General features: G+C 38.7%; 1 protein-coding gene across 7 annotated transcripts in view; it reads left to right on the top strand.

Moving 5' to 3' along the window:
* Positions 1-20,305, top strand: part of GABRB2 (gamma-aminobutyric acid type A receptor beta2 subunit) — a 278,489-nt gene that overhangs the window by 236,779 nt on the left and 21,405 nt on the right. For 4 of the 7 annotated variants that reach the window (XR_004001665.1, XM_030573200.1, XM_030573201.1 and 1 more), the window contains 4 exons: positions 8,203-8,340; positions 10,560-10,712; positions 11,827-12,071; positions 16,254-16,364. Coding sequence is in view for 5 of the 7 variants with exons in the window: in XM_030573200.1 (XP_030429060.1) it covers positions 8,203-8,340; positions 10,560-10,712; positions 11,827-12,071; positions 16,254-16,364 (647 nt within the window). In the remaining 2 variants the exon portion in view is untranslated. The remainder of the gene's footprint in view (positions 1-8,202; positions 8,341-10,559; positions 10,713-11,826; positions 12,072-16,253; positions 16,365-20,305) is intronic. The other 3 variants (XR_004001666.1, XM_030573204.1, XM_030573202.1) reach the window with 1 other exon arrangement.

The raw sequence follows: 20,305 nt of genomic DNA, 5'->3' as shown, positions 1-20,305 counted from the left end.
ATTATACACACACCTTATCTGGATGTGTGTGCAATATAACGTGAGTGTGTGCATATCTCTAAAATAGCCCAGTTGTCTTGATTGTTGTTGCCCTGTGTGGAAAAAAAAATAATTCCACACGATAAATCTCGCATTAGATTTTATAGACTTCTCACAAAGGCTATTTTTTTATGTACTGTATATATTAACCACATCTTGAGTTTAAAATGCAAAACCAGTCAGTCTTAAGCAATAGTGTTTGCATGTTTTAACTGGTGTCTTAAATGTTTCAACGTATGTTAAATTGCAAAAAGTAAATGACGCTTTTTCTATAGTTTGTATGTGTGTTTCTTCTTTCAAAATACACCATAGTCCATCGTCCCTTTTGTGTGAGGTATTAAGACAGCATAAACTGCTCTCCAAGTTAATGGGAGTTAAGAATGCTTAGCTCCTCTCAGAATCAGATCCCATATTTGCAGGAACAATGTATTGATTTGGTTGACTCCTGATGTGTGACAAATGACAGGAACGAGAAATGAAACTTTCTAAATGTGAAGTGAATCGTGCTTCTGATGATATATAGATGATTTAGGGGGGGAGAAAGCAATCAGTCATTCCTGGTAACATACTTAGATACAGGCTAATATACAGTAGAACAATAACTCTTTTACAATCATATTACATTTTAAATCAAATAGACAGTGGCTTCTGCTAGGAATCTTCTTATACAAAATGAATGATGAAGTATTAGTCTTGATGTGCTTTACATGCTCGGTGTGCAGGATCCATCAATGTTCTGATCATTTAGAAATATTGATCTATTACTCATTCTTTTTATGTTTTCTTTATCATTGTTATAAGTTGATTTTTTCCAGGCTGTTATTACTCTTTAAAATTGCCTGGGCATTAAATCATTTAACTAGCAAATAGAGATGTCTTGAAGCCTAAATACCTGCTGACATTGTATATTATGTTCACAGGTAATTGGACTTATAACTATTACTGGCAAAACATCCACCGGGGAAATGAATGCATCCGTTCATTTTACTGGGCTGATGTTTTGTAGGTATTTTAGCGGTACCCAATGGCATTCATATGCAATTCCCCCCATAATATTCCTCTCTCCTCCTCCATGCAATGAAATCAATGGGACTATTCATTCTGTGTAGACCGGGGAGAGAAATGTTTTAATGGAGTTCTGAATACTTGTAGACATTTCCTAAAATTCTTTCTTCTGTTACTGATGGATATTAACAGCTTTTTCATTCAACATCAAAGCCCCATTTTAACTTCTCTGTAGCATAAATGTTCTCTAGTGCCTTAAATAGCAGGGGGTTGTGCACAGCTTCACCACAGCAAAACTGAATGTTTTGGAATCTTTTGCTTAGATTCTTGTGGCAAGATTTTCAAAAGAGCTCAACTCCCCTCATGGTACCTAAATGAAGAAGCCAGATTTCCAGAAGTGCACAGCATCTGGCAACTCCCATTGAGAACACAGGAGCTGTTTACCTGATGCACTCTTTCTTGAAGAAACTAAAGGGAAAGTTGGAATGCTTCAGAAAGTGTTGGCAGAGAAATCAACAGCCATTTGTTGGGTGAACCCAAGTCTGAGTGGGAGATGTGTAATTAAATATCCATTAGGAAAGATTCAGAAAAGGACTTGTAGTAAGTTGTTTCATAAAAGTTTGGCTTAGGTGTTTGAAACACTTTCTTCAATCTATTTTCCCAAATGAAACAAAAATGTATCCTGATGTTTTAATGTTACACAGCATGCAGTTTACAGACACTAATAAACTTGTTTTGCTAATTTATTTTTTGTTTTCTTTTGCTATTCTTTTTATAGTTCTAAAGTGCAGTAATTAACACTGACATCAAAACATGCTGTTGATTCATCCTAGAAGGCTCGAGAAGATCTCTTAGAATCCTGAGCTTAATGTTGAAATTAAATAAATGTTAATTTGGAATATGGTGTGAGCAGATGTTTTCCTAGCAATTTTCCTATAAATAAAAGTAAACTGCACAATAAATCATGTAGAATCCTTTTGCATAACCTCTCAAAGGACACAGTTTTTACATTTTTTTCGTAGCGTACAACTACCTTTCTTTACTGATCTGTGCTGGCGTGTTTGTTGCTGCATTTTTATTTTTTACCTTCAAAAAGAGAAATTTAGATTCTAAAGATTTAACAAAGATGGTGGTTGACCAGAAAACATTATATCTCATTAAAATGTTCACCTCTTTGCTGGAAAAGAAACCATGAATAGGGAAGAAAAAGGGCATCATGATGACTTGATCTATTGCAGAATTTCCAGGCATCTTTGGTAAAAACCCTTTTAGGCATTGAAGTATGATCAGAGACCTGAGTACATAGAATAAGGGATTTTTGTTCAGGATAAATGTGTAGACAATTGTTTCCATTGAAACATGGAAGAAGAAAACATAGTAGTCGGTCCCTAAATCTATCTTTAACAAAGTCCATTCATGTACCCCTTACCCTATTCTCCCCGTTTTTGTTTTTGGGTTTTTGTTTTTGTTTTGTTTTTTTTTGGAGAGAGGGAGAGAGAGAGAGAATGAAGCACACTTCCTCAGAGCACTTGAAATCAAGGATTCTGCACAGAGTAGAAACATCTTGTTAGTAACCTTTGACCCATTTTTTGTCATCAGTTTCCCTCTTTGGTGGGCAGATCTTCATTTGCTCTTCATTCTGGAGTAGCTGCTGCATAGCATGAAAAGAAAGTCTTCTTTCTAGATGGCAGTGGGGGAAATTACAACAGATTTGGTTATAAGTGGAGTCAGCTTTAGATAGATTCCCCCCCCCCAAACAGTTTTCATACAAACTAATGTGGAGTACACTGAGTACAGTAACATGCAGAAGATGCTGGAGGACCAAAGGACTTACCCTAACAACGTGCGATGCACATTTACCATGAGTAACATACTGGAGTGATGTATATAAAGGGAGTGGAAAACCCTGCAACTGGTTATCAGTTGCATTTTCCACATAAATTACAGTCCATTAATTCAGAAAGTACAATGGTATCGATTACAGAGCCAGATGTGGCAAAGGGAAAAATGTATGCTTTACCTATGTGTTCCTTAAACATGTCCAGCAGTTAATAGAACCTATGAGTTTCAGGCCATCTCTGCTGGAAAGAAACATTTAAAGTATTGCACATTCTTCCATATCTACCTTTAGATATTTCCAGGTTGTGGAGAAAAGAGAATAGGGTTAATTGAAAAAAATGAGGGATTGAGAGGGGGTTCTTGTGCAATTAGGCAGTTTTCAGGAAAGCATAATTAAGCTGTGAAATGCTTTATTTCACAAAATAACTCCCATCTCTGGAGTAAGTATGTAATTTGACTTTTTAAATCATCTAGCCAATATAGTAGAAGAATTTCAACCCAGTCTGAACTGTGGAAGTTGTACAGAAGCTTTGCTATCCATAGGAAAATATCTGTGTGCGCTAAATACAATGCACTGTTGATTAATGCTTTGAAACCTTAAAGTCCCCTGTGTAGCTTTCTATAAAGATAATTTTCTGTAGTATACTAATGGTTCTAGTTTCCAAAGATGCAAACGACTAGCAGCAGGTGGATCTTGAAGATCAAAAAGCATGCTGATCAGTGGTTATTGTGGCAACTTTAGCACTTCAGGAGCATCAGTATAACTCATTCTTCAATCGTGCTTGATGCCTTCTGGACCACACGTTATCAGGCTTCTGTCAACAGATTGCATGATCTTGGTTCTTTCCCAGACTTGCGTTATTTTAGACTATTAGACATCTACTGTATTTATAAATATCAAACACCATGACCTTCCACGAGGACTCTGTTCTATAAATAAACCACTGTGGATGCTTGCCAGTGCTGAACTTTGCTAACTTTAATCCTATTGATGGCATTGCCTAGTTCACAGGCAGAGAAAGGGATGATCCATTTGGTGTAAAGGTTGTCCGTCCAAACTACACGTGGCTCCTCTGGCAAGCCTACATGTGACAGGGGAAAAGGTCTGTAAGGGAAACAAAGGAGAAAAAGCATGTCCTGTAATAAATGAGCAATCAATTTTTGGGTCCTCTCTGCTTGAACTCAAGCCCATATCACTTATGGAGGTTCTGGGTACATTGAGGAGAATGTCCTGCTACATCTTGAGCTATGGATCCTTACTCTTCCTAGTGGAGAAGTATTGGGTCCTTTACCAATGGCGTTTACCAACCAAAACTAGTCAAATTTCTGAGGAAAAACAAAATTTCACAAAAATGTGCACATTGTTTCTCCATTTTCTGACCAGGTTCTTTGTCCATGCCAGTTGCTGACAATCTATTCAATCATTGACTGATATGTAAAGTTTTTAATTGTGGCTAGATAAAGGAAATGTTGTGGCAAGACATCTCTAAATATCCTGATTTCTCTGACTTCCTTAGCATTTGTTAATTGGGGTTCCCACCTGGGAACAGTACAGACAGAAGGCAGACTGGGATTCCTGCTCCCTGGAGGAGACACCTGAATGAAGCTACACAGATCCCAAGATGAAGGGCTGTTGGCTGAGGGCCTCAGAGTTTGTTTTGGATTTTTTTGAGGGGGGAGGAGGTTAAGACTAAATAAGACCCCACAAGGGAGAATCTTATTCAAGTGCTCTAGCCCATTACAGAGCGAGCCATTACAAAGAACTGAGAGACTGTTGAGGGCAATGTGTCTGCAGGGCTGCCTTAGGTCACAATGAGACACCCTAGAATGGCGCTCGTCCACAATAATTAGAAAGCTTATTTGTCTGTTTTCATGGATGACTTTAACTAACAAATTGTTTTGCATGGAGTTTTCAAAGGGGAATAAAACAAAAGCAATTACACTAGAATGAATCAGACCAGTTACACGAATACTATGAATAAAAGATAACAAATTAGTTGAAAACACATTGAGCCATATTCTGCCCTAACCTAACAAACCATGAAACCCCCCCACATTGAGTAAAGCAAGATTTTATAGCATGCAGGGTTTTGGACCCGTGTATTGGGGCTCAGTCCTGCATGGTGATAAATCGATGGTGCTCGGCACTTCATAGGATAGAGCCCAAAGTGAGAAAATATTCCACTTAGAGCAGGAGAAAATTTTCATGCGTTCTGATATACTTTTCACTTCTGCTGTTGTTATATTTTCTTTGTCTGCTTCCTCAAAGCATGTTAGACTTCCAATTAGTACCCTAAGATATAGAATGAAAGCAGTTACTTTCAGAAAAAGCTAAAACTGACAAAAACAGTGCTATTGAAAAATACACCTTATGAGACTGCTTTAAAACTAATTCTGTATGTTGAGCAGGCTTTTGAATCCAGCCATTCTAATGTTCTGAAGGATTCCTAAGTTCTCATCTTCATCAATTGATGAAGCACTGTACATTTTGCTTACCTTTTCAGTGCTACTATTCTACACTTGGCTGATCAGAAATTAAGAGATTTGGAGACTATTTAGTACGTTTTCAGGTAGTTGTGAAGTGTGCTGTGTTTTGCCAGTCTGCTATAAATGTCCATTATCCTTGAAATCAAGTATGTTCAAGCAATGTAAAACGCCTTACTTTTAACATATTGTAAGATTTTACAATCATGCTCAACTGCACATCAAGCTTTCTTATGCAGTTACCCTCGAAGTCTACAGATAAAATTTCTGTCCCTATCATAATTGTCCTTTATAGTTAACAAACATTTATTTTCTTGAGTTTTTAGTACATTACAAGACATTGTGCCTAGTTTATTTACTTGCTTGCACCTCCTTCATTAATGTTAGTAGTTTATACTAGGGCTGTTGATTAATTGCAGTTAACTCATGCAATTAACTCAAAAAAAATTAACTGTGATTAAAAAAAATTAATAATCGTTAATTGCCCTATTCAACAATAGAACGCAACTGAAATTTATTAAATATTTTTGGATGTTTTTCTACATTTTCAAATATATTTATTTCTATTACAGTGCAGAATACAAAATTGAACACCGCTAACTTTATATTATTAATTTTTATTACAAATATTTGCACTGTAAAAATAAACAAACAAAAAAGTATTTTTCAGTTCACCTCATACAGGTACTGTAATGCAGTCTCTTTATCCTGAGTCTAACTTACAAATATAGCTTTTTTTGTTACATAACTGCACTCAAAAACAAAACAATGTAAAATTTTAGAGCCTACAAGTCCACTCAGTCCTACTTTTTGTTCAGCCAATTGCTAAGACAAACAAATTTGTTTATATTTATGGGAGATACTGATGAATGCTTCTTATTTACAAAGTCACCTGAAAGTGAGAACAGGCGTTTGTATGGCACTTTTGCAGCCGGCGTTACAAAGTATTTACATGCCAGATATGCTAAACGTTCATATGCCCCCCTCATACTTCGGCCACTATTCCAGAGGACATGCTTCTATGCTGATGATGCTCGTTAAAAAATAATGCATTAATTAAATTTGTGACTGAACTCCCTGGGGGAGAATTGCATGTGTCCTGTTCTGTTTTACCTGCATTCTACCATATACTTCATATTATAGCAGTCTCAGATGATGACCCAGCCCATGTTTGTTTTAAGAACACTTTCACAGCAGATTTGACAAAATGCAAAGAAGGTACCAATGTGAGATTTTTAAGGATAGATACAGCACTTGACCCAAGGTTTAAAAATCTCAAGTGCCTTCCAAAATCTGAGAGGGACGAAGTGTGGAGCATGCTCTCAGAAGTCTGAAAAGATCAACACTCCGATGTGGAAACTACAGAACCTGAACTACCGAAAAAGAAAATCAACCTTCTGCTGGTGGCATCTGACTCTGACAATGAAAATGAACATGCATCGGTCCACTGTGCTTTGGATAATTATCGAGTAGAACCCTTCATCAGCATAGATGCATATCTTCTGGAATGGTGGTTAAAAATGAAGGGACATGTGACTCTTTAGTGCATCTGGCACATAAATATCTTGTGATGCCAGCTAGAACAGTGCCATGCGAACAATGCCTGTTCTCACTTTCAGGTGACATTGTAAAGACGTGGGCAGCATTACCTCCCTCCTGCAAATTATAACCAAACTTGTTTGTCTGAGGGATTGGCTGAAGTAGGACTGAGTGGACCTGTAGGTTCTAAAGTTGTACATTGTTTTATTTTTGAATGCAGTTATTTTTTGTACATAATTCTATATATGTAAGTTCAACTTTCACTATAAAGAGATTGCACAGCAGTACTTGTATTAGGTGAATTTAAATATACTATTTTGTTTTTTACAGTGCAAATATTTGTAATAAAAAATAAAGTGAGGACTGTGCACTTTGTATTCTGGGTTATAATTGAAATTAATATATATGAAAATATAGAAAACATCCAAAATATGTAAATAAATGGTATTCTATTGTTTAACAGTGCAATTAATTGTGATTATTTTTTTAATCATGCGATTAATTGTGATTAATTGTTTTAATCGCTTGACAGCCCTAGTTTATATACTCTTGCTGTCCGTGTGTGTTATGTGCCCCCCCTCTGTGCCCAGTCCACAGAGGATGTGCATCTGTTACACCTAGGAGCTACAGAGCCTGCCTCTTTCTTTAGCTCATGCTGTAGAGACTCATGCTTTAAGTTCTGGGGATCCCCAGTCGATCCCTGTGTTGGCCAAGATGGCAGATGTCATATGTGCACAGCTTTAGGGACAATTTATGTGCTGCTGTACAGCCAAAATGGGTGGGGCTCACACATTTATTTATGATGTCTACAGTAATGGTGCCTATTTTTGTTTGACTTCTAATTTCTGGACAATAAAAGGGTGAATCTACTTTTTAATTAAAAACAAATAAAATAGGTTTTGAATCTGAAGTTCCATATTCAACAATAGACTGATTATGTTGTACATTACATGCTATTTTCTGATTGAGATTAAATAAATCTGTAAGACACTGTATATTGGATTCCACCTGTGCTGAGTACTTGTATAATCTAATTTCCTTTTATCAGTTTATTTTATTAATTATCTGACTGAATCAGTGTGTATACATACATTTAAAATTGCCGTTTGACATAATCATCTTTATAACTAGAGTGTAGATTGTTGGTGACTGTGTGTATACATCTGTTACATTATTCATATTTTTATTTTAGGAAATACAATTAACATGACTTCAAGTTCCTGAATGAATGTACTGAACTGTTCATTACAGCTTTGCATGATATCAGAGCCATAACCCTTTGCTCCTGTTTTACAGATGGCTACACAACAGATGACATTGAATTTTACTGGCGTGGGGGTGATAATGCAGTCACAGGAGTGACAAAGATTGAACTGCCACAATTCTCCATTGTAGACTTCAAGCTTGTAACCAAGAATGTTGTTTTCTCTACAGGTTTGTAGAAGGGGAATTTAAGGGGAACTGTATTTGCTCACTGAAAATAATTTTAGAAATAGATTTGTTACGGGGTGCAGTCCTTGATCTGAATGAAAATTTAACAGGAATAGCTTAGAGAAACAATTCTGAATTTGCAAATGAGATATTCTGATGGAATGTTCACAGTATAGTTCATACAACATCACTTATGAATTGACACAGAGAATTCCTGTGTGTTTGGCCCTCATGACCTTTCATTCTAATTAGGAAACATTAATCTCTAGTATTACGGCTCGCTCCAGTAAAGTATATTGTCTGGCTTCTGCAGTAAGTTAGCTCATGGAAGCTGAAGAAATTGGCTGTGCACCCCAGCTAGCTAAATTCTTTCAGACGTAACCTAGCCCACAGGAAAACCTTTCTGTCTCTCTTCTCTGTATTTTGGTTGATGGAGCCAAGCTACAGAGGTCTTATGCAAATTAGTTCACCTTCTGCTACACGAGCTTCTAATCCTGGTTTTGTAATTCTCCCTTGGTCGACAATGAAATGATTTTCAGCAGGACTGGGAAGACACTGTGTAGCCCAAAGAGGGGAAGCAGAATTGGCAACATATGCATTAAAAAAAAAAAAGCCTGTTAATATTTTCTCCATGTGGATTGGGTTTTTATGCTTCTTAGAGCCCTTGTGGATTTGTCCCATTAGCATTTCCCTTTTCTAAATCCACCTTCAAGACACTGGACTGTGCTAACAGAGATGTGCTCACTGCTTAGGAGAACTGAGTGTAACTCCAGCTGGAGCTATTGAAATAAAACCAGAGTCAATACTGTTTGGTCTCCATCCTTCCATTTTGATCGCTACATTTCTTTTATGGCTTCACTTCTCCCCAAGGAGGAGGCTTTCTTTATTATTTGAGGGACTTAAATCTTGGGTGCTTGATCCATTTGGGACACAGCACCTAGATCTTTCTTATATTAGTGTAAATCAAAAGTAACTCCATTTAAGACAGTGTAGTGACACCAATATGAGTGAGGTAGCAGAATCATACCCGTACTGTTCATTTGATTGTTGTTTCCTAAGTAACTGACATGGCTGCTGTCTGTCTGTAACCAAATTCAGGAAAGTCCCATTCACTTGCTCATTCTGAATGAAGTTCAGCTCTATGGGAGAGACTTATACAAAGAATGTGTGCTCTGAAATTTTCAAAATAGCGGAATTTCAGTCTGCATAGGCCAGTGAGGGCCTTGTGCACCGGGGTCACTATCACCCTGCCTGAGTCGCACTCCTGCAATACTCCTTAGCACCTGGTGATCATGTATGGCACTTCAGATCAGGGGAGATTCCAGGCACTAGCGCAGCAAACATGTGCCTGGGGCAGCAAGCCATGGGGGGCGCGGCCTGCTGGTTGCCGTGAGGGCGGCAGTCAGGCTGCCCTCAGCAGCATGCCCATGGGAGGTCCGCCAGTCCCACGGCTTTGGTGGCAATTGGGTGGCGGGGACGCCGATGTCGTGGCACCGGTGGACCTCCCGCAGGCATGCCACTAAATCCACGTTACCAGTGGACCTCCAACAGGCACGCCGCTGAAAGCTGCCTCACTGCCATGCTTGGGATGGCAAAATACATAGAGCCACCCCTGCTTCAGATAGGGAAGATTGCTTGACACCTAATTTGGTATTCAATAGCCATGTAAGACTGAAGCCTTTGCACAGTTTGGCACTCTAAAATGTATTTTGACAGCTGATTATAGGAGATTTTAATTATCAGCAGCTGTAAATCTATGTATTACTGACTCAAGATGTTTAGTACAAAATACCGTTGAATACAGACTTCATTACAAAATCTGCAGTTGATTGTCCCCAACAAGGCCGGCTCCAGGGTTTTTGCTGCCTCAAGCAGCCAAAAAAAAAAAAAAAATAGCCCCGATCGCAATCTGCAGCTCTACCGCCACCGCTTCAGTCTTTGGCGGCAATTCGTAGGCGGGTCCTCCACTCCGAGAGGGAGTGAGGGACCCGCCTCCAAATTGCTGCCGAAGACCCGGACGTGCCACCCCTCACCGTTGGCTGCCCCAAACAGCTGCTTGCTGGGCTGGTGCCTGGAGCCGGCTCTGGTCCCCAAGCTAAGGCAATTCTGTGTGTACGCTAAATCTGTAACATGGGAAACAGAGTGTGAAACTGAAATGATGCAGAGAATTTTAAGGGTATACTAAAGTAAATTACAGCTATGCCTAAATATTCCCTTTTTAGGTGCCTACCCAAGGCTGTCTCTCAGCTTTAAACTTAAGAGAAACATTGGCTACTTCATTCTGCAGACCTACATGCCTTCCATTCTGATTACTATCCTCTCCTGGGTTTCATTCTGGATTAATTATGATGCCTCAGCTGCAAGAGTTGCTTTAGGTAGGCATTTTTACTCCTGTCATGCATTGTGTATTAGTAGAATATATTTTCTTGCTTCTGGTGTAACGTATAATGCATGATTTGGGGGAAAAAAAAAAGTCTCTGTTGGGTTTTTTTGCCTAGCTTGTTAAGCTTTGTATTATCTGATTCAGAATTTAAATCATCACAATTTAAATAAAAATTGAAAGTGATTTCATGTCTGAATTAGCTAACTATATAACCATTGTAATTGGAATTAGCCTGATTGTCTCAATCTAGTTTTTTTTTTTTATTGCACTTGCTTTTAGTCTAAAAATAGCATGTATTTTATTTGTTTCTGCTCATGGAAGTCCAGAGCAAACCTACAATACTTAGTATGGAATATACATTTCTTTTCCTTTAGGTGTGAAGTAGATACAATTGTGGCAGGGCCTGTGCATTTGACTAACCAATCTCCCTTGCCACGTAGAGGGCTTCCTCTCCATAGTGTTACCTTAAATTCCACAAGCAAAACAATTCTTATAATGTTGAGAACACTGCTCTTTATATTAATGTATCTCATCAATTATCCTTTCAGGGTCTGTTTATATTATGCCCCTCGTCACAGTATATGAGCACACATTGCAAATATAAATGTGAATGGTGCTTGCCAAAAGTTAACACAAATCAAGCCCACTCCTGTTGATACTTCCTCCATCCATGGAAATCAGAACTGGAGCCTGTAGAGAGGAGTAGGTGACATCATGGTACTATTGAATCCAATGGGAATTTTGCCACTGACTTCAATGGGGCCAGGATTTCTTCCCAGGAATTCAAATCTAAAGACAGGTAGCAAGAACATTCTAGAGGAAAGCAGTAAGGCAAGACATAGTGTGTCTATGCTGGCTGCTGATAACCCAGGTAGCTAGGAGAGGCTACAGTTCCCTTTAAGAAAGCATATTTGCATGAGTCAAGATTACTGTGTATTTGTCTTTAGACAACTACAACTGTAATAAGTTGCACTAATGCCACACTTTTTTAACAAAGAACAAAAATACCTTCCTAACATCCCTGCAATGCTGGCATTTAAAGATTGAGTTATAATGATAGAAGATTAACATGAATATAATCAATGGAACTGTCTTCCTTTTTCTAGGAATCACAACTGTGCTCACTATGACAACGATCAATACTCATCTTCGAGAGACTCTTCCCAAAATTCCCTATGTGAAAGCCATTGACATGTATCTGATGGGATGCTTTGTCTTCGTTTTTATGGCCCTGCTGGAATATGCATTGGTCAACTACATCTTTTTTGGCAGGGGACCCCAACGTCAAAAGAAAGCGGCAGAAAAAGCTGCCAGTGCCAACAATGAGAAGTTGCGAATGGATGTCAATAAGGTAAATTGAAGTGGGGAATATGTTTTAGCCATTAATAGCGACCACGGCCGATTCACTTCTTCCAAACAGAGCTTAAAAGTATAATTTCTTGTGTAGAACATATCCAGGCGGATTCCTAGAAACATGTCTTAGTTCTGCAAAGCATTATATTTCGCTATCTCAGCAATGCATGCTGCCCTCTAGCTGGAACTATGATTGTTAGAATGTTCTTTTAAAGCGCAGACTCGGAATAGGCTGAGCTCAGAGATGCATTCTCACCCAAAACTGAGGTAGGAAAGCTTCAAAATAAACCACAAAAATTACCCTGTTCCTTAGAGGCCTTAATGAGCAAATCCAAAATGATGGCTATAAGCTCATGTGTTAGAAAGAGCAGTATGAAACCTTGGTGACAAACCCCAAACTTGAACCAGATTCCTAAAACCTTTCAGAGAAACTGAAGTGATGGGACATGGGTTTTCTTTTTTAAGGAAACTTGAAATTTGGTGGGTTTGCATGTTACCAGCTACAAGTGTCTCAAATATTCTTGGCAAAATGAAAAATGACTCAGAATTATGGTGTCAATTTTTATGCATACAATTTGAATCTGAAAATAGGCCCATTGGGGTGGAGGGAGTTGCTAAGATACTTGCTTTTTTCAAGTGCATGCATTCCTTTTGTGTAATGAAAATGAGGCCATTATTCAAAGTAGCAGTTTTGGTTAAATTTCACATAAAGCAAAATTGGGGGGCAAGCACCAAATCATGCCAAGCACAAAATGGCAAAAAACATGTGTAAATCCACAAAACAAAATAAAAATTTTGATTTCTCTCAGAGTTCTAATTTTCGGTCAGAGGCCAGATGAAATGTACAGATTTCAACTGGCTTTTCTTTTAATTTGGGTGGTTTTTCACTTGTATCACTCAACATGAAACTCAAAGGGTACAAATTCAAAACTAGAGGAAAAAGTTTGCATGGATGGAAATGGAGAAGTTTCTCACAGCTCTGGGGGCAGAATATTTAATATCTTCCCAGATTTTAATGCTGATGTACTAAATGTGGGTGTAGGGTAATGGGAAGGGGGTATGTATTTTTAACAGCAGGCGCTAATTTTCCACTATCAGCTGGCACTTAAAAAAACATTCTTTACTGAATGTTTTCAGCTAGAGGATTATATTTAATGGCTCAGATTTCATATACTAGCTATGCTTTTTTTATTTTAACTTTATTTTGTGTAATATGAGAAAACCATAAGACAACTGCTTTTATCTAATGGGACTGTAGCATGCAAATGAATTAAGGCAAATGCATGAGGATTGGTATTTACCTTTGATGTTACACTCTTACAACTCATCCCATTCACCCTTCATCATTCCAGTGTTCATAGTAAAATTCAATGAAAACCAGTTTTAAAAAATCACAAGATTTTATTTCACTTGTTTTTTTTTTAACTGATTTTCCTTTAACAAACAGAACCATGCCGCTCAAAAATCCAACAGGGTATTTTTGTGTAAACTTAAAATAAAAAGCACTTTATTTCTTGTTAGAATCTTAGGAAAATCAAAATATATACTGAACACAACACAGAGAATTGTGAATAAATTTACACATCTTAGAGTTCTATCATCACCATCCAAACTAACTTTGCTCTCAGAAGGCCTAATTCAAAACCAACTGAAATCAATGAAAAGATTCAGGCACATAATTACTGTCGTGTCATCCAGGCTACCGGGTGCAGTTTGCATTGTATATCTTTGCAGCTCACAGGTTCCCTTGTGCTGTCCTCTGTATAATTATCCCCACACACAGCCAGTCACATAATGGCATGACCAATAACTTCATCCAGTGACAAACTGCGCCCGTTTGGCTCATCCTGTTAATCTCAAAATTCAGGCACTAACAAGCACATTGATATGGATCATATTCAGAGATTCTCAGTTTTTAACCCTTCATCTCAATGAGTTAAATAACTTCAGTGAGGGTCAAATTATTTCCTGTGCCAGAAATGAGAGGTGTCAGAGAGCCAGTTACAGCTTCCTGATTCTGACCTGTTTTTGCTGGCCCAGCATTGAAGCAGACTAGGGCCTGCTCTAGTTTACAAACATCATAGAGAAGTGAGCTAGAAAGAGGATCCATAATCACTGGAAATGTTGCAATTCACCAGGCTGGTAGATTTATATTTTGTAGAACTGCCCATTGGTCCAATAAATCTGGAATATATTTCCTCAAGGTTTAACATAGAAACCAGCAGAGGGTCACATTTTTCGTGCTACAACTCCTCTACTCCTAGAGGGAATCAGTGGAAAAAATGAATACATCTCTGGCTTACACTGTTGAACTCCCCTGTAGAGTCCTACATGGGACTATTTTTTTAATCCCACTCCCATCCCGCCCTGCAATAACCACTCCTGTCCACTCCTGTATTGTTTCGTGCATTTTTATCCTGCTCCCAGTCACAAAAAACTTAAATCCCACAAATCTCACCAGAGAGATGGATTCACCTATGCTACTAAAACCAAAAAAAACCCACAGTCAGTTTTTATATAGACAGAATTTTTCCACTGAAAGAATAAAACAAATCTTGCTTAAACCATGTAAAAATACTTTAACTCCGGTTATAATAGACATCAAATCTCTTTCTATCCCTCACTTAAATTTAAGTATTAAAAGTTTCCTGCAAATTATCACAGTCTCTTTTTTTTTTTTTTTTTTTTTGGCCTCCCAAACCCTCCAGCAAGAAAATATATTTTACCTACTCCTGCTATTATGGCAGCACATCCTGCAGGACCTGTGTGCTACAGGACTGTGCTTCCTTCCAGGCAGCTGTTCCAGGACAGGCAGAAACATTGGCAACCTGGCTCCATTTGCTCCTTGATATCCAGGAGTAGAGATTTCCAGAATCAGTAGAAAGGCACAGGGGCTTGTTTTTATTATGTCCAGGGCCTGCTGTGAATCCCTTGTGATCTGTGTGGAGGTTGGGGGCTCTGAGAGTCAGAAGTATTAACCTTTGGTTTATGACACTGGACTGAACCCCACCAGCCCTCATCCAGGAGCTCCTATAAGCTTTTCCATATGACAATGTGTACTAATCTAATGTTTTCAATTATATTTCATACTATATTCATGCAAAATGCCTTGTATCTATTTATCTTTCAGAATTCAGATAGGACAGAAATGCAATGTCTTCCTTTTTTTAATTTTTGTTGTCCTATATCCTTTTTGTTTGTTTTGTTTTTTGCAGCATGTAGTTTCAATAATAAAATCAAGGGGAGTTAAAAAGTACACAAGAGCAAGGAAAATTTCACAATAGATTATCTGGAAATATGTAACCATGGACTAGTTAAAAATGAATTCTATATGACAAGCTTTATTTTACTTCATAGCCACTTCAGCTTGGAAAGACCATGCAGATGATCAAACTCCACCTTCCTGCAGTATGCAGGAATTTGCCTTCTGTATTTCTCAGGAGTTTTGTCCTCACCTGTCTATATTTTAAAGTTGAAGCTTCATCAGCTGACCTCGGCAATTTATTCCATGTTTTAACTCTTTTAACAACCTTTCTCCTCATGTCAAGTCTCATTGTTTTTCTTGTAAGCAATTTCATACTATTACTTCCAAGTTTGCCTTCCTGTGCTGACTTTAATAGTTCCCATTTCCCTTTATTGCAGACACTCAAGTCATTTGCAGATAGTTAACACACACTTTCTTGACCGCTCTTTTCCAGGTTATATGCATATATATTTAGTGTTCCCAGGCTATCCTCATACCATGTGATGTTTCCTCCTACCTTTGTCATCTTGGAAGTACCTTCAATTTATTATCCTTTTCATACTGAAGTGCCCAAAATGATACACAGTATTGCAAGTGCCGATGTAGTAAGGATGAATAAAGCAGGAGTATTGCCTCTCTGCACGTTGGAGAGATAATATGACTTATACGCCCCAACCTAATATTATATTGGATTTTATTTTCTAACCGTGAACAACTCTATCTGGCTAAGAATAGCATTAGAGGTCAATATACCTTTCTTTCCATTTTGTATGGACATTTAGAATTATTTTGTCACAAATGTATAATCTTTCTTTTATTTTAGTGAAAAATCTCATTTTTATTAGTTTGTCCTTATAGTTCCTAAAATGCGTTTGCATTTTTCTGTGCCACCTCTAGCTTTGACCACCATTCCCTATTCTCTACTTTGTCTTCCAGGTCTTTTATAAAGATATTAAACAAAATGGGACCGAATTCCGATCCCTGGACCCCACTGGAAATCTCTCCCCAACTAGACGGACTACCAATTATGATTACTCTCTGTATACGGTTAGATAGCCAGTTTTTGATCCATTTTAATTGTATTTCTATCCAAGACATCTTTTGTTGGCTCCCCTCCCCTGTGATACTGTATCAAGTGCTTTTCTGACATCCAGAGGTAATGTCTACTGCATTCCCTTTATCTACTAATTTTGCAGTCATATCAAAATAGACTATGAAATTGGTCTGGCAGGATTTGTTCTTAACCCACGTTTAACCCCATGATGCTTTTGCTTCTAGATTATTATAATTTTGTTCCCTGTTTGCTTCTTTACTTTGCAAAGGACGGATGTGAAGTTTTAAGGGTGGAAACAAAAATGGTACCAGGTTGACACACTTCCATCTTCTGGGACCTCAAGGTCTCCACAGCCTATATAGATATTAGCTGATGATTATTATCTCAGTACCCATGTGTCATGGTATAATTCCCCAATCTGAACCTTAGAGTCCAAAAAATGGGGTACCAGCATGAATTCCTCTAAGCTTAATTACCAGCTTAGATCTAGTAAGCTGCCACCATCCAAAATATAGTGTTTTGGGGCACTCTGGTCCCCCAAAAAACCTTTCCTGGGGACCCCAAGACCCAAATTCCTTGAGTCTTACAACAAAGGGGAATAAACCAATTCTCCTTCTTCTCCTTTCTTTCTCCCAGATCTTTCCCGCCCTGGGTACACTAGGAGATCACCGTGATTCAAACTCCTTGAATCACAACACAGAGAAATCAGGTTTTTTCCCCCCCCCTTCTCTCCCCCTCCCAGGCATTCCCTTCCTGGGCTATCCTGGAGAGATAGACAGATTCAAGCTCCGTGAATCTAAACAAAGGGATTCCCCCTTTCCCCCCTCCCTTCTTTCTCCCTGTCTCCCACCAATTTCCCAGTAAATACAGACTCAATTCCCTTGAGCCTCAACAAGGGGAAAAAATCAAACAGGTCTTAAAAAGCAAAACTTTTAATAAAAAGAAAGAAAAAAAGTAAAAGTTGTCTCTGTAATTTAGATAGTAAAAGTTACAGGGTCTTTCAGCTTATAGACACTAGAGAGAAGCCTCTCCCCAGCAAAATACAGTTTAAAATACTTCCAGCAAAATACACATTTGCAAACATAGAAAACAATCAAAAGACTAAACTCGCCTTTTCCCTGGTACTTACTAAAATTAGAACAGAAGAGATTTTTTTCAGAAAGATTGGAGGAATCTGCTTACATGTCTGGTCCCTCTCAGAATCCAGAGAGAACACGGACAAAAAAAAGAACACACAAACAAAGACTTCCCTCCACTGAGATTTTAAAGTATCTTGTCTCCTGATTGGTCCTCTGGTCAGGTGTTGCAGGTTCACTGTTAACCCTTTACAGGTGAAAGAGACATTAACCCTTAACTATATGTTTATGACACCATGTATCCCCTAGAATTCTGGGGTGTAGGTCTGCTTGCTATTAGACTTGCAGGTTCTTCAAGTAACTTTTTGCTAAGTTCTATCTCTTTTGAAGTTATGGATTTATTCTTATATTGTTGAGCCTAGTAATGTTGTCTTTGTTGTTATTAAATAGGGGTATGTACTAAATGCATTAGTTCTGCCATCTTCCATCGCTCTCACTGATTTCCTGACTGCTTAGCAGAAATTTCATTTTGGATTTGTCTTATCCTTGATGTAGCTTATAGCTCTGTCCCCATTAGTAAGCAAGATTTTCTACTGTCTCTGCTTCTTTTCCTTCTCGCATGCAGGACATGTAATCCTGACTAGATACCTCTTGACTTTCTGTTTACAATACAGCTTCTTTTTAGCCCTGAATTTATCCAAGCAGCCTATGGTTTGCCAAGCTGAGCTTCCATCATTATGTCCTTCAGAATTGTCAATATTTTCTCCACAAATATTCTCATTAGTACTCCATCCCTCTTGACTCAGACTAACACTTTTAGTGGCTTCTCTGGAGGTATAACAAACCTTGAACACTGAAATGGCAATAATAGTGATTAGCAGAACTCCCTCATTGCAACATGACGATTTAATGGATGTTATAGATGGCACAGTAAAGCATATAGTAAACATGCTGAGTTAATTGCAGATCTGTTCTATACCCTCTTCTTTCATATTTTAGTGTTCAAGGGCCTTGCCAGTAAAAAGCTTTCCTGGGGAGACTGTGGTGGTGGAAAGCACTGTGAAGTACCTTTCACCAGCAGAGCGGGGAAATGCTCCCTCAAAACTGTGAGGCAGCACAGGCTAGGAAGAGGAGGGTATGGGCAGTGCAGCAGGAGATATATTAGCACAAAATATTTCTGCTACAGCTTTCACGAAAGGACTCTTATTTAACAGAAAGCTAAAACTGACTCTTTGTATGGAGCACTGAAATAAAACCGTGTTTTCCTTAACTTCTCCCAGGACCAAATATACCTTCCTTCTGGAAATGTTGAAACCCATAATACAATATTCAGATGGAACCACATCCTTTTAGATTTTAGTTACAGTAGAAATGTTGCCCCTTTAAGGCCAACTGTGGAGCTTAGGGAGGCAAAGGGATTTTGAGAAACTGTTTCACCAACTACGCAAATGAGAGCCACCATAGTTTGGCTGGGGAATAAGACAGATATCCCTTGCATGCACACCCCTGTGCAGCCATGGGTCTCACTGGACCATGGTTCTGTGTCATAGCATTCCCTCTCAGATCTGAACCTTAGAGTTCAGAAAATGAGATACTAGCCCCTGAATCCTCTTAAGCTTAATTACCAGCTTAGATCTGATAGCACTGCCACCACCCAAAAATATAGTGTTTTGGGGCACTCTGACCTCCCCAACCTTCCCTGGGGACCCCAAGAACCCAGATCCCTTGGGTTCTTAAAACAAGGAGAAATAAACCATTCCCCCACCTTTCCCCCTCCCAGAATTTCCCTCCCTGGGCTATACTGAGAGATACTGATCCAACCTCTTAAATCACCATACAGAGAAGCATCTCCCTTCCCTTCCACAAAGAGGCAAACAGATTCAAGGAAACAGAGAGAGATTCTGTCTCTCCCCCCTCCCGTCTCCCCCACCCGTCCTGGTGAGTTATCCCAATCCCCTGGAATAAAACAAGGGAAACAAGGGGGAAAAAATCAATCAGGTTCTCTAAAAAAGAAATCTTTTAATAAAAGAAAGGAAAAAGTAAAGAATTCTCTGTAACTTCAAGATGTAAATATTACAGGGTCCTATAGCTTACAGACACCAGAAAGAGACTTTCTCCCCGGTACCAAAACAAATCAAAATATTCCCAGCAACTACACACATAAAAGTTAACCAGCCAGATCCATAATTGCAAATAGAGTAAAACAATCAAAAAGTCTAAACCGCCTGTTTTTACTTACTATTTGAAAAAAAACTTAGAGAGCCTGTAGTAATGTCTGGTCTCTGTCAGAACCTCTGAGAGAAGAACACACAACGGACAAAGAACACACACAAAAGCTTCCCTCCACCCCAATTTAAAAGTATCTTGTCTTCTGATTGTTCTTCTGGTCAGGTGTCCAGTTCCCTGCTTGTAACCCTTTACAGGTAGAAGGGACATTAACCCTTAACAATCTGTTTATGACAGTCTGGATGTGAGGGAACAGGGGAAAGCAGGGGTTGCACATTTGCTACTTTCCCTGCCAAGTAAGTAGGTGGGGAGGTTTGGGAGTGTACCATGCCAAGTTGCACACATCTGAGGCTCTCAGATCTGAACTAGCACAAGGAGCAAAGTATGGTTTCAATGGTGTAGAGCCGGATATGCTAGTGTCTTACCAACTGAGACTACTCCTTTGCTGGACAAATTGCTGACTGTCTGTTTATGCCAGATTTCCAGCCCCGTCACACCACCAGAACAGCTAGAGTGAGGGTCAGGATCTTGCCCTAAGTATTAAAGTGGAATAACTATACTCCAAGGTCACTAAGCACAGAGATAAGAGAAATAAGGTGGAAGCATGTTTTACTTTAGATGAAGGGAGGCTG

The sequence above is a fragment of the Gopherus evgoodei genome, chromosome 8, assembly GCF_007399415.2.
Source record: "Gopherus evgoodei ecotype Sinaloan lineage chromosome 8, rGopEvg1_v1.p, whole genome shotgun sequence".
Taxonomy (NCBI): Eukaryota; Metazoa; Chordata; order Testudines; family Testudinidae; genus Gopherus; species Gopherus evgoodei.
The sequence above is the reverse complement of the archived record's forward strand: the minus strand, read 5'-3'. Positions and strand labels throughout refer to the sequence as shown.